The sequence below is a fragment of the Bos javanicus genome, chromosome 13 (genome assembly GCF_032452875.1).
Source record: "Bos javanicus breed banteng chromosome 13, ARS-OSU_banteng_1.0, whole genome shotgun sequence".
NCBI lineage: Eukaryota > Metazoa > Chordata > Mammalia > Artiodactyla > Bovidae > Bos > Bos javanicus.
Window position 1 is genome coordinate 77,732,871 of NC_083880.1, and position 15,409 is coordinate 77,748,279.

Below are 15,409 nucleotides of genomic sequence, written 5' to 3' on the forward strand. Positions count from 1 at the left end.
AACAGCGAAACAGAAAAATCAAGCCAATACCAAAACTAAATGTTTCGCTTCCTCCCACTCACATTCACACACTCTCTCTCTCTCTCTCTCTGGGATTCCAGTTGTCCCTTGCAGACAAAGCAAATGATGGGTGCCAGCCTAACACAAGTCAGCTCAAAATAACCTTAGCAACAGAGGCAAGGTTATTTCCACCTTCCACCCATCAGCAAGACTAGCTGCTTAGGAATAACAGACTTACTTTTCATAACAACCATATGGACTGCCAATTTCAGAAAGTGTTTCTTCCTTATCACTCCTCGGAAGAAGTAAAATATAAAACAATTTCTCATTGCCTAGGCAAAAACTACCTCTCAAATTAAATGCTGATGCGCATACTCAAAACAAAAAGTATAGCTTTGATCACAAATTTGAAAACACCAAAACCACTAACCTAAATATTTTTCTAATTCAAAATTAGAAACAACGCCCTTAGCAATATACAAGAAACTGTATCTACTTCTTCCTAAATCAGGACTGAGTGTTTTCCTGTTTATCGATTTTTATTTTATCTTCATTTTTTTGGCCATGCCATGTGATTTCAGGATCTTGGTTCCCCAACCAGGGATTGAACCCAGGCCCACAGCAGTTAAAGGGCTGAGTCTTTACCACTGAACTGCCAGGGAATTCCCTGTTTATCATTTTTTCATCTAGATTTCAAGTTAAGGAGCAAGACAAACCATTAATACATTCATTTGTGATGTGCAGGTTCGAAGCGTTATCCTACACATACCATGTAAGATACGAAGCCTCAAAGGGTTAAAGTCCACACTGAACCTCAAATGGGAAACTTTAGAGCCTACTCGTCATCTATACTGAACCTCAAACAGGGAACTTTAGAGCCCACTCGTCATCTGCCCACAAAGCAGCACCCACCCACACCCCCCAGCTCCAATCAGACATCTGACTCAACTGGGCAAATTAATCTGCAACTCAGCTAGGAATCATACTTTCTATTACAATTAATATCTCTACAAATCCATTGTGCTTTCATTTGATCCTTTTTAATTCTTCACCTTGAGGTCTTAATAGCACAACATGCCCAAATGAGCAGAGAATCAGCTAATTGTACTTTTTAGGACCGCAGATCTGTCCACCTCCACCTTACTTTATCAATTTAACAAACAGTATTTATTGAGAACCTACTTCCCTGATGTCTCAGACGGTAAGGAATCTGCCTGCAATGTTAAGAGACCCAGGTTCGATCCCTGGGTCAGGAAGATCCCCTGGAGGAGGGTATAGCAACCCACTCCAGTATTCTTGCCTGGAGAACTCCATGGACAGAGGAGCCTGACGGGTTACAGTTCATGGGGTTGCAGAGGATCGGACACGACTGAGCAGCTAACACTACCGTGTGCCAAACCAACGTTCTAGGCAGGGGGACAACAGTGAACAAGAAAGACGAGGCCCGTGCATCTGACACCGAATTACAGATCCAAGGACAGGCAGGAGTATTTGCATCAGCCAGAGAAACGCTTAAGGGAAGAGCCTAGTCTTTGCTGGAAACCAGGCAGGAAGTCCATGGGGCTGGAGGGAGAGAAAAGGCATAAATGAAACTGAAGAAGAAGGTAGAAGCCAGACCACAAAAACTTTTCTAAGCTACCATAAGGAGACTGAACTTTATCCTAAAAGCCATGAAAGCCACTGAAGGGTAGAAGACAGACTAATCCTTATCTGACAAATGCTCTCTGAGAACTTTCTCTCTATGGCACTGAGAAAGTACCAGACGTCTGTTCTAAAACTGATACTTCCAGGTGGAAAGGAAGAGACCTCAGCATATAAACACATCCTCCCTCTGCTGGTCGAGAGCATCTAAGAAACTTCGTTATAAGAAATGAAGTGGTCACTGCTCACCTCCATCACCATGACTCTGTTCAGGAGATAAACATCGGAAACATTCCATGTTTAAATATAAACACCCCCGGGTGGCTCAAGGGGAAAGAACCTACCTGCATTGCAGGAAATGCTGTCTCGATGCCTGGGTTGGGAAGATCCCCTGAAGTAAGAAATGGCAACCCACTCCAGAATTCTTTACTGGGAAATCTCATGAACAGAGGAGCCTGGCAGGGCTACAGTCCACAGGGTCACAAAAGTCTGGTGTGACTTAGTGACTAAAGAATAACAAATATAAACACCACCAAAACCAGGTACAACCAACAGGCCCAGCCGGGGGTGGGTGGGGTGGGGAGGGTGTTAAGAAATGAAATGTGTCTTCATGAATTTCTTTAAAAATTTTGCTGCCTTAAATATCTACAATAAAATATATCCACTATTATTCTTGGCAATTAAGGAATGTTAACATCAACTGACCCTTAATTAAACACATCCTCTGGGAATATAAAAATCACTCAAAATTCTGAAAAGCTTTTACTAAAATGAAGCCATGCTCCCTTGTTGAAGATTTAAAAGTAACAGAGCTATGGTGTTCAGATTATTCATCACTGTATCCTCAGACCTAGCACACAGTAAGAAGTTAACACAGAGATTAAGTTAGCTTTAAGAAAACAGCCAAATCAAACAAACGCAAAGTCAAGTCTGTAAATTTTTTCTTTTATTACAGGCTCCAAAACACAAAAATTTCCCAAGGACCCACCTGTTTTAAGTCACTATCATTATCACTCACATTTGGATAAGTACACTGGAGACTCAGCTGATACCAGAGGGAAAAAAAAATTCAAAGTGCCAAATTTTACTATGTCACTGCTGCAGAAGTCCAGCAGGTTCTACATGTTAGACTCTTCTATTTCCTCATTCTTAAACATTCTCTTCGTTTTCTGATAATATTATAAAGGAAACAGGAAAGAAAGAAATCACGTGTTCCTATCACACACCTCCTAGTCAGCCAGGCCACCCTCCTGGCAGGTCGCTCGTCATCACCGCCTGCCATCCTGTGCCTGTGCCGAGGACTGGGGAAACAGTGCTCTCCTGAATAAAGAACCCCTGGTATTCAAACAATCAGAAGGAAAAAAAAAAAAAAAAAATCACATTTACCATCAAACTCAAAGCCATGCATCCAGGTCTACGCTCTAAGCATCACCACATGTTAAACAGCAAAGCATGAAAAGTGCTGATTAATCCAGATCTGAGGCCAACAAAATGCCAAGTGATATTTAGTTTACTTTTCACTTTCGTCAAAATCAACATACACTTTCATTTCTGTATGGAAGAAAGAGTGAGCCCAGTGTTTCATGGACTATGCTTATCAATCTATAATACTTTCTAAATTTCTCTTCTAACTCTTATGTTTAACCACTAAAGTGTACTGTCCCCAACACCAAAATTTGGTGTTCTAACAGCTGGCCCTGTCTTACATGGATTTTCAGAGAACTGCGATTAGAAACAGAAAATACTTAAATGCAAATGACATTTTGGTCTTACTGAGCAAAATAATCAACAAACTTCAGAAAGATTTACATTCCCCCCTTTTATCAGAAGAGTCATAGGACTCTTCAAATACTTGAAATATCAAATGGAATCTGCAGAGCGTGTCAACTTGGGCAAAGAGAGTAATCATTTTGAAGACCAAGAATCAGAAATCAAGAAACAAAGATCAAACTTAAACGAGGGGGTGGGGGGGAAAGTAAGAGAATGATAAACCAAAAAACCTTGCCTCCTGCTTTCTCAAAAATCAGCTCAGTTGCTCGTGAAAGGCTTCCATAAGTTACTGACAGGCTGCCTATGGAAACCTTTCTCAAGCAAAAAATAAATAAAAGAAATGGGTACAATGTCGGGAGCAAAATTTAAGTCATAAAACTTACCCAGTAGTATATTTTTTAAAGTAAAAAGGGAAAATATAAATAAATTTATATTTATTATATAAATCTGAATCTTATTCAAGTTAAAAGCTTTTGCATATCAGATGACACCTACCAGTAGAGTGCAAAGACAACACGCAGGATGGGAGAAAATCCCTGCAAATCCTGTATCTGTAATGGTTTAATATTTTAACAATATAAAGCGCTCTTAACAATAGACAATCCAATGTAAGGTGGGTAAAAGGAAAAAAATAAATAAATAAACAAAAAGGGTAAGGGAAGCTGAACAGACCTTTCACTAAACAAGATATACAAATAGCCAATAAACACACGCAAAGATGTTCAACCTCATTACTCACTAAGGAAATGCAAACCACAACTACATGGAGCTACCATTTCACACCTAAGGGATGCCCTACACTTAAAAAATGCACACTCAGAAAATGAGTGTTGGCTGCAAGACTGGAGAACTTAGAAGCCTCACACATTGCTGGTGGGAGTACAAGACGGCGCCGTGGAAAGTCTGACAGTCCTCAGAGAACTAAACAGGATCGCTGTTGCTGCACGGTTACTGTTTAGTCGTTCTGTCATGTCCAACTCTTTTGCGACCATGGAATGTAACCCGCCAGGCTCCTCTGTCCATGGAATTTTCCGGGCAAGAATACTGGAGTGAATTGCCATTTATAACTCCAGGGGATCTTCCTGACCCAGGGATTGAACCCACGTCTTTTGCTTGGCAGGCAGATTCTTTACCACTGAGCCACCTGGGAAGCCCTAGAATTACCACAGGACCCAACCCTTCCACTCCCAGGTAAAGACTCCAAGAATCGAAAGCAGGGACTCAAACAGATACGTGTGTGCCCACATTTGCAGCAGTGCTGCTCACAACAGCCAAAAGGTGGAAGCAACTCAAGTGTTTGTCAACAGATGAGAAAACAAAATGGGGTATACACGGGATGCAATATTATTCATACATAAAAAGAATACAGTTCTGACACGTGCTATGCTAGGAGTGAACCATGCAGACATTCTGCCAAGGGAACAGGGAAGACACCAAGCAACAAATATCCTAAGATTCCACTTACACGAGGTGCCTGGAGCAGCCACACTCACAGCGGATTAGCAACTGGGGGGTGGGCCCGTGGATGAGGAGTTATTGCTTAATGGGAAGCGAATTTCTGTTTGGGGCAACAGAAATTTTTGGAAATAGTGGTTCTGGTTACTTAACATTGTGAATGCAATTAATGCCAATGAATTGCACATCTAAATTACCAAAATACCCGGCAAATTTCATGTCAGAAATATTTTACCACAGAGAAATAGCAAGGGGAAAAAAAGGGCAGAGTTGTTTCGGGCAAGGTGAATATAAAAATCACAAAATCACTGAATAATTTAAATTGGTATCTCTTCTCAAACTCCCTCCCTTCAACCCCGTTAAAACTCAAAATAAGGATTAACTGAAGATGCGACTCTTTCCCCAGGTCAAACGCAATACAACAACCAAGAGGCCAGTTTGACCACGCGACAGTTTCTCCATTCATTTCAATTAATATTTCAGTGCATCTGGTGTGCTGAGCACAAGGACAAGACAGTCCAGAGAACCTCCCCATCATGACTCCAGAGATTATGAAGACAGGGATAAAACGAGTTTCTCTTTCAAAGTTAAATGATTAAATGGGTTTATTTAAACACAAAGATTTACAGTAAGCACATCCAGAAGCCTGAGGTCAGTCTGCTGTCGCCTCAGGCCCACCTGGTTTAACTTTCCTAAATTGGCAATTTTTTTTTTCATTTTTCTGCAAGAGAATAAAGGATTATTTTTTTTTTAACTAAACAAACAAGACCACAACACAACATTTAAGAAACTACTATTTTCTGACCTTTAAAAGCCAATAGTCTACCAATCAGAAAATACTAATAATCATCACAATCGTGAGTATAATTTAAGCTTAGTGCTTAAAAAGCACACCTCCTCACAATGGGGCAACTAGCAGTTCCATGAGCAGTAAAAAAAAAAAAAAAACACCTGTTTTTCCATCTTTCCAAGTATACAGTTGTTCAACACTGAAAATTAAGCAAAAAGTTTAAGTGTCTATTAATCATACTTTTAGGACCACTTGGGGTGAAAAAAAATTCCTTCTCCATGGATATTTAAATGTTTTACAGCTCTTTAATAAAAATAATAAACTGCTGTGCTCACTAGCACAACTCTAGGTTAAGTTTTAAAACACGACACTGAACTTTCCTACAATCTACACGTCCCTGTACGTGACACTCCACAACATTTTTCATCATTATAATTACTAATTGCCTCAGAGAACTGCTCATAATTGATGATGGTAACTAAGGTACTTCAGAACAATGACCAGCTTTCCTTCCAGTTGTGGCAAAGTACCTGGGTATCTCTGTCACCTGGGAAGGAGGCGGAACACTACTTATAGTCTAATAATTACTGACTCAGACTAACAAAAGGGGTGGGAAGGGGTGGAATCTGAGAAGAGACACCACTTTAAATTATTCAGTGTGATTCCCAGGCTTGGGAAAACACTGGATTCATGGGATCAGCAGGAGGTATGAATGCTCTTCGCTATAAGCCACAATATTAAAAAGAATCACTGGGTCAAAATGTAATATTCATTTTTCATTTAACATCCAATTACCTAGAGGACTGAAGATGGAGCAGAAGCTAATGAGTCCAGGGCTCCGTTTCATGCTTAAAAGCTAAAGTGTGAAGCCAGAGGGGAAAAAACTGATTTAGCAGATTAAAACTTAAAGGATTACCCAGGGGACAAAAAGGGGGAAAAGAAAGAAAGAAGGAAAAAAAAAAAGCTGTAACATCCCAAAGATATTTCCATAGAGTTCTTTAGGGTTTTTTCCCTTTGACCATTCTTTGTCACAATGATTTCAAAGACAGACTTTGGTGCAGACGTTTCTAAGTCTTATTTTCAGGGCAGATTGTCCTCATGATGGTTACACACTTACAACTATGTCTGATGTTACACGGACACTTCACGGAACCCACCGCTCAGTGTTTCACTAATGGTGGGAACTAAGTGAATGAGAGGTCTGAATTTTTTAATTAATAAACAGGGTATCTTTACTTGACAGAACTCATTACTCCTTCCCCTAAAAGGTTCAACTCACACTTGCTCAGAACAGTGGAACTTCGGGTCCGAGAGCGACCCTGGAATCTGTACTTGAGTTCACTGCCTCAGTTTATAGATGGGAAAACTAAAACTGAAACACAGGCTTCCATCTAGGTACTGGTCAAGCTGGACTGGCACCCAGTCCTCCTCTGAGTTTAGCACTAGCATGAGGCCAAGAGGACATCTCCTATGGCTACAACTGTTTACACAATTGTTACACGACATCTCCTACGGTTGCAACAAAATGTAACAATTCTGGGCCTATCCAGTGTTGTGCCCAGCTCTGTGCCAAGCCCCCTTCCATGCACATTCCACTCAATTCTCACAGCAACCCTGAGGAAGATGGTATCCTCCACTGGGCAGATGAGAAAACTGAAAATAGTTTGCCGACTCAGTCAGAGTTGACTCAAATCCAGGTCTGACTGATGTCTAACAGTTAACTCCAGTGTTAGTGGAGGCCGACTCTTTGTGACCCCACGGGCTGTAGCCCACCAGGCTCGTCTGTCCACGGAATTCTCCAGGCCAGAATACTGGGGTCGGTAGCCATGCCCTTCTCCAGGAGATCTTCCCAACCCAGGGGTCAAACCCAGGTCTCCTTCCTCGGAGGCAGATTCTTTGCTGTCTGAGCCTCTAATTCACCTTCATCCTAGGCCCTTGCCCCAGCCTACAGGCTCCTATTCGGCCTGACCCCTCTGTCTTTCTAAGCTCACTTCCTACCACTTCCCGTCACTTCTAAAAATCCAGCCAACCTTCACTAGGGGTTCTGCCTCAGGGCCTTCACATACGCTTGACACCCCCATCACCACCCTAATCTCCAGACCTCAGAGTGACCAGTTCTACCCTTTAAGTCAAATATTACCTCTTTAATGAGGCTTTCCCTAACCACTCAGTCTAAAATAGACCCTCAGTTACTCCTACCACTATCCAAAAATACCTTGCATATTGGCTGTCTCCCCACCAGAATAAAAGCACCACAGAGGGGAAAAACCTCCCACCAGAATGAAAGCACCAGGATGGCAGAAATGTTCCACCTTACTCATCTCTAGACTGCCCAATACCCAGAAGAGTATCTGACAAGAGGGGCGGCAATCAAAACACACTACCTATTCAGTCAGTGAATGAACGCCTATGTCAGAACTCAGCCTCATTAATAGCTAGCATCACAGAATATAGAAATCGATTAGCTGGTTGTGGTGGTTTACTCGCTCAGTCATGTCCGATTCTTGCAACCCCATGGACTGTAGCCGGCCAGGCTCCTCTCTCCATGAGATTCTCCAGGCAAGAATACTGGAGTGGGTTGCTACTTCCTTCTCCAGGGGATCTTCCCAATCAAGGAATCAAACCTGGCTCTCTGCCTTGTAGGCAGTTTCTTTACTGACTGAGCTACAAGGGAAGCATCAATTGATTACATACTACCTTCAATTTTTCTCTAGGTGTTTCTCATGATGAACCTTATCTTTTCAATCATGTGGTATGTGCCTCAGGGATATTTTGTAATTCTCAACTTTGGACAAATTAATGACTCAATCTGGGCTTATAAAGCAGTCAAAAATCTAGAAACTAAAGAATAACTCAAACCAGTCCATCCTAAAGGAAATCAGCCTTGAATATTCATTGGAAGAACTGATGTTGAAGCTGAAACTCCAATACTTTGGCCGTCTGATGTGAAGAACTGACTCATTTGAAAAGACCCTGATGCTGGGAAAGACTGCAGGTGGGAGAAGAAGGGGACGACAGAGGATGAGATGGTTGGATGGCATCACTGACTCAATGGACATGAGTATAAGTAAACTCCGGGAGTTGGTGATGGACCGGGAGGCCTGGTGTGCTGCAGTCCATGGGGTCACAAAAAGTCGGACACGACTGAGCGACTGAACAGAACTGACAGAATAACTGTTCTTCACTAACAGTGTACACAGGCCTGCCTCTTCTTATCTCCTTGAACTTCTTTGAAGCCAACACCCAATCTGTTTGCTTCTGTTTAGCCTTCTGCTTCTGATTAACCTTCAACTCCGGGAGGTGGTGATGGACAGGGAGGCCTGGCGTGCTGCAGTCCGTGGGGGTCGCAAAGGGCCAGACGTGACTGAGTGACTGAACTGAACCGAGCCTTCATCTTGACCAGTGCTAACCACTAGCTCTCTCTCATCTCTGGCAGGCCTCTGCAGCACCACAGTATCCACTTCTCGCCTGCTGAAGTTCTGTTTGCTTTGTGCAGCTGGACGTGCACAACGTATATTACATGATCTAAAAAGCTGCTGGGACTTCCGTGGTGGTGCAGTGGTTAAGACTTCGCCTTCCAGTGCCGGGGATGCGGGTTCGACCGCTGGCCAGGTATGCGGGTTTGACCGCTGCTTGGGGAGCTAAGATGATCCCACATGCCTCATGGCCAAACAACCAAAAGGTAAAACAGAAGCAAGGTTGTAACAAATTCAATAAAGACTTTAAGAATGGTCCACACCAGAAAAATCTTTAAAAAAATAAAAGCTGCAAAATTAGTGTTAAGTCGCTCAGTCGTGTCCAACTCTTTTGCAACCCCATAGACTGTAGCCTGCCAGGCTCCTCTGTCCATGGGATTCTCCAGGCAATAATACTGGAGTGGGTAGCCATTCCCTTTCTCCAAGGGAACCTTCTCCACCCAAGGATCAAACCCAGGTCTCCTGCATTGCAGGCAGATTCTTAAGGAAGCAAGTAAATCAGCAGCACTTGAGCTTCTATGGCTTTGGTGTTCCACAGTCTTCAGTTCAGTTCAGTTCAGTCGCTCAGTCGTGTCCGACTCTTTGAGACCCCATGAACCGCAGCATGCCAGGCCTCCCTGTCCAACTCCCGGAGTTCACTCAAATTCATGTCCATCGAGTCGGTGATGCCATCCAGCCATCTCATCCTTTGTCGTCCCCTTTTTCTCCTGCCCTCAATCCCTCCCAGCATCAGTCTTTTCCAATGAGTCAACTCTTTGCATGAGGTGGCCAAAGTACTGGAGTTTCAGCTTTAGCATCATTCCTTCCAAAGAACACCCAGGGCTGATCTCCAGCTCTAAAGAGTCCTGGCCACACAAGAAGACCCTCCTTCCTGCCATATTATAGGTAGCTCCCACGGGCCTGTCAAGCTCACTGGGGGAAATGTCAGGGTCGGAGGAGAATTAGCTACTGGTTGGAGTATTGAGGCCCTGGAATGGCAACTGATACTGTCTGAACACTGCTTCCCAAGTCTGTCTGGAACCAGCACATTTTCACTGTTCAAGAGACTTCAACTTCAAACCTAAGACTTTGTTTCCAACATAGCAAACTTCTGCAGAAAGACATAAAACATCACCAAAATCCTGGTCAAATGTGCCGCTGTTCAGTTTTATAACCTCAATCTGCTCTCCAAATGTGCTTTCCTTCTAAGACTGATACAATGTAATACTCAGAGGAAATATCTGAGTGAGCCAGCCAGTGGGGAGAAGCAGGTCCTTTAACAGGGTGATGCCTTTTTTCTCTAAATAACCCACATTCACAGTGCGTATTTCACTCCAGAAAAGCTCAGGAACTAAGTGCACCAAAGCATTTTGAGGCCACTTGCATGTGAGGATCAACAATTTTTATACTACACTTAGGAGGGGATCTGAAATTTTCCTGGGGTTACTAGAAAAGGTTGCATTTGATTATATAAAACATGTATCTTACCTAGAATCTTAGGTCCAAATCTCGTATAGAATGTGCATGAATTATCAACTTTCTATACAAAAAAACTTCTCACTAGAAGTTTGGCTAAGGCAGTTCTAGTTTTTCAAACAGCTTTGTTTTGTGGCCAAGGATAAGATCAGAGAATCAAGGGAACTTGCTCAAGGTCGTCTGGTCAAATCAGGTGGGACTGAAATGACTGATTTCTGCCTTCCAAAAGTCAGCCATACATCAAACTTGTCTTGGAACTAAGCAGGCCCAAAGGGAAAAATCACTCCTCCTTTCCTTCCCTCAACAAAAGCAAAATTAAACAGAGGAACTTTAATAAAATGTCCTCAGTATATAGACTATGGCTCTAACAATGCACGGGCATGTCTCAAAATCAGTAACTGAAACGATTTGCAAACGTGAGTAACTGCTGTAATAACCTTCCCGTGTGACAGCACCATAAACTTCATAAGAGTTTAAAAATCAGCCCTTCAAAGGTACATCCATAAATACTTCACTTATCTTCCAAAAGACCCGGTCAGACTGGAACAGAGGGACTCTGAGCTCTTGGATTTTTCCTAAGTTAAAAGATCATAAACATGTCCAAAGTTCTCTTCAGAATTCTGAAAGGAACAGGGATATTTCAAAAGTGCAGGTAAGACAGGTGATGAAATCAACAGTAACCACTGAGGCTGGAGAGGGCAGGGGGCTGCAGAGAAAGAGGCACGTATGCACTTTCATAACCACATTCCTTTCCTCTTCCTTTTTCAAAACCCCTACTTCCCTGACACTTCTGCCCCATCCTTTTCATTTCTACTTTTAAGCTGCTAATGTTAAAACACTACTTTTGATTTAATAACAAAAACATAATGGCCAACGAAGCCGTCTTTTTAAATTACTTAAACCGGATCAGCATGGGGATATCAAAGTAGCTAAGAGCACTCTGTATTTGTTACAAACACATTATAGCCCTATTTAGTGATCCTCCTCACATCCAATTTTCTAAGTCAAATGGTACCAGGACCCCCATTTCAGATGGCCCTCAAGCCCAGGAAAATTTCCCTTCGCTCTCAGACTATACGGGTCACTGATATTGAGAGCCAGCGTTAGATCTCAAAAATATTAACAATAGTTACGCTGGAACTGTAGCTGGGCTATATTACATGTGAGCAACTTTAAAATATTTATAACTAACGTGATTTTTCTCACATCTCAAATTCAAGTCTGCCTATTTCTGAGTACAGCTGTAACACACTCTTGGATTAAGGACTTCACTTTAGCCCTTGAGCACAACGTGGCCACAGGGTATACAATGCAAACCAAAAGCAGGACTGGAAAAAATTAAACCTGGAAGGAAACACAAGTCTGATACTTCCCGTTATGCCAGAACACAGAATTGTCATTAGTTGAAAATGTATTAGGTTGAGCTACATCAAACTGCTGACATACAACTGGTTTTGACCTGCAAAAATGGAAATTTCACATGAATATCATCTAATATTATTTTCTAAGCTCATTTTAATAATTGTCTCAAATAAGGTCTTCACAGCCCAAGGCATATAAAAAGCTTCTCTTTCTCTAGTTTGCCTTAACCTTTTGAAAAGATTTGCCACCTTCTGTCCAAAGCTGATTTTAAAAAATTAAGTCAGTTAACAGGAAAGCCAAGATAAAACTACCAAACTCCTCAATGTGAGAACCCGAAAATCACTCCACATCCTTTCAACCACTCCCCTTTTCCGACTAACAGAATTTGAATCCTAAATTGATCTGCCCTTTAGAAGACTTACACTTAAGGAGAAATTAGTGACTATTTCAGTGATTTCCATCTTTTTCAGTTACCAGTGAGGTAGGAACTGAAGTGTGGTAGAGCCTACTGCTTTACACTGGGGTTCCAATGACCTGAAAATCTACCTCTGAAGAATTTTAATTAAGTTGATAAGTTCCATTTTGTTTCAGAATCCTGCTTCTAATCTCTCTAATCAACAGGGTGATTACCAACCCAGTGGGATATATTTTTCCATTTAGACATAGTTGATATATGCAACCACACCAGGAAAAAACCTGTTTCTTTCACAAAAGGGCTTATGGCTCCAAGATTGCCTCTGGGTTCAAATCCATCATTTTACACTCATTTTTATTACAGTCTAATATCCAATATGCTAATGAACTCTTTTCTCAATTACTTCCCCTAATTACTCACCTATTCTTATTCTGCCCAAATTCCTACCTCCTCACCCGGCCACCCAGTTCCTTCCCAGAGGGACACGCTTCTTCTAGAACACTGTCACAGCACCCTGATGTTAACTGTTCTAGCTTCGAGATCAAGTTTGCAGTTCAAGTCATCACTATTAGCCAAATGAAATATGCTCTTCAAAAAAAAAAAAATCAGGAAAGAATCTTTTGCTGTATCTGGAAATTTCTCTATTCAGCTAGTTCAGTGTTGACAGGTCAACAGAAAGGCACTAATCATTACTACAATCCTAAAGGGTTTTTCTCTAGAGTTAAACCATCAACCCTTTCCCAACATCCAAATAATCCAGACTTTTTACAGCAAAACTGCCCCACTTCCAACAGCATCTTCTGTCATTTTTCACCTTAAACTGAGGTTTTCTTATGGCCCCATGGTCATGCCAAGTCAGGCAAATACATACATATATACCTTAAACTTTCCATCTACTCTCTTCTTTCTCAAAAGCTACATACAATAGTTGTTTATTTTAAAACTCTCTAAGCATCAAGTACAATGGTAAGCGCCTTAAAAGGGTATTTATCTACTTCTAGCTTTAAAACCCTATGAGGTTTTTTCATCCTAATGCACACCCCCATTTTACAGAGGAGAAAAGCTGAGGCTAAGTAACTCGCTCAAGGTCATACTGGGAAGGGACCAGAATCCAAGTCTGACCTCCAAGTTCCCTGACCTTAATCCTCACCCTGCTTCTTCCTTCTGGTATCTTTCTTCTCCTCCCTGATGTCTGCTCTGTGGTCTTAGACAGCCTCTACTTGGGCAGGGCTCAGTTTCTCCAGAGCCGCCTTTCCTTTAAAGGCTAAGCCTTTGAGAGAAGAATCAGTACCCATTCCATCTTTTCTCCACGCTCCTCCTTCCCACCTGCACCATTTCCCCAAGGCTCTCCTCACAGCTCCTCCTCTAGGGCCGTCCACCCCCGCCCCGGCGCCAGAACAGGTCCCCTTCTACCCTTAACGCCAGCAGAGGCCAGAAGTGAAAGAAGGGAAGAAAGGAAGAGGCGACACAGCACCCCTTCCCCCAAGACTTCAGTGGAGAAGAAACTGGCTGAGGACCAGAGAGGGGTGGTGAGGGCTGGAGAAAGATAGGCAGAAGGGCAGGCAGTGGGAATGACAAGGGTGTGCCCTTGGGGGTAGGCGGGGCAGGGGAGGGGATGGAGTGGCGGCGTGGGACGCTCCGGGGCTTGCAGATTGAATGGGGGGTGGAATTCCGGGGGGAGCGGGGGGATGGCACCCGGCGAGGAAAGGGATCTGGCCGTTCGGAGGAGGATGTGTGCGTCGGGGCGGAGGACTAGGAGGACGTAACGAGGGAAAGTGGAGGGAAGAAAGGGCAGGGAGGGGGAGCGAGCAGGAAACGGTAGAGTCGCCGGCGAGAGGAGAGGAGAAGGATGGATGGGAACCGGGATGGTGGTACGCCGGAGACCCCAGCACCGGGGCTCCGCGGGGAGGGGCGGGCGGGCTGCGGGCGGCTGGGGGGTTCGGGGTCCGCGGAATGCCGGGAACCGGGGCTGGAGGAGACCCCGGGGCGGGAGTTCCCGAGGCGAGCAGCGGGAAGTGGGGGTTCTGGGGAGGCCAGGCCAGAACAGGGGGCGTCCCAGCACGACGAGGGTGTGTGTGTGTGTCGGTGTGCGCGCGCGCGGAAGGCACCGTAGGGTTAGCGCGGGGATACGAGACTGAAGGAGGGCAGAGGGTGGGCGGGAGGCTGAGAGTGGGGTGGAGGCTCCGGAGCCCGTCGGGGTTCAGAGGGCGGGAAGGTCCTGGTCCCCCGAGGGCCCGGCGTGTGGCGGGGAGAGGGGGGGGTCTCCCGAGGATCGGGCCGGAGTCCCCGTAGTCTTCCAAGCGCCAGGCTCCAAGTCGCCTCCCAGCCGGGTGTCCTCCGAAAGCCGGGGTCCCCCGGGGCGGGGCGGTGGGTTCCCGGAGTCCCCCCCCCCGCGGAGATCAGAGCGGTACCCCCCACCCCGGGGCCCCGGATCCCCCTCCTACCTATACCCGGCGCCACATAGACGAAGTAGAGCAGCGAAGACGACAGCGAGAAGAAGAAGAGCGCGGCGAGCAGCGAGCGGCGCGGCAGCCGCAGCAGCCCCCGGCGGACGCGCATGCTGCAGCCGGGCCGCCGCTCGGGCGCCGGGCCGGGCCTGCTCCCGCCGCTCCCCGTCTGCCGCCTCCCGGGCCGCCGCCGCCGGCGCCGCCGCGCGGGCCTTGGCCTCCTCCTCCCCGGCCGCCTCTTGCCGCCGCCGCGCCCTCCCAGCCGCCGGCCGCCGCGGGCCCGGCCACATGAAGCGGGCGGGGGCCTGAGCGGCCCGGCGGAGAGCGCAGCGGCGGGGGCGGGGCGGGGCGGGCCGCGGGGGCGGGGCCAGCGCCGCCGGGCACCGTCGCAAAAGACCCGCGCGCGCGCTCACCGCGCGCTTGCCCCGCCGTGCGGCCCCCCCGCGGCGGTCCGCGGGGAACGTCGCCAAATGGCGACAGCCCCTCTCACCGGAACGGCCGCCGCCCTGGCTTTTGGGGAGCGTCGCTGAAGTGCCCGTCGGACGCCCCCAATCTGAGAGCCCAGGGACAGTCTGCAATGTCTGACGCGGCTCGTCAC

The 15,409-nt window shown here is 45.4% G+C and overlaps 1 protein-coding gene across 1 annotated transcript in view; it reads right to left on the reverse strand.

The window, feature by feature from the left end:
* B4GALT5 (beta-1,4-galactosyltransferase 5) overlaps window positions 1-15,028 on the reverse strand; it is a 77,774-nt gene extending 62,746 nt beyond the window's left edge. The window contains exon 1 of the mRNA XM_061437923.1: window positions 14,809-15,028. Coding sequence (XP_061293907.1) covers window positions 14,809-14,923 — 115 coding nt within the window. The 5' untranslated portion in view covers window positions 14,924-15,028. The remainder of the gene's footprint in view (window positions 1-14,808) is intronic.
* Between the last annotated feature and the right edge of the window lie 381 nt (window positions 15,029-15,409).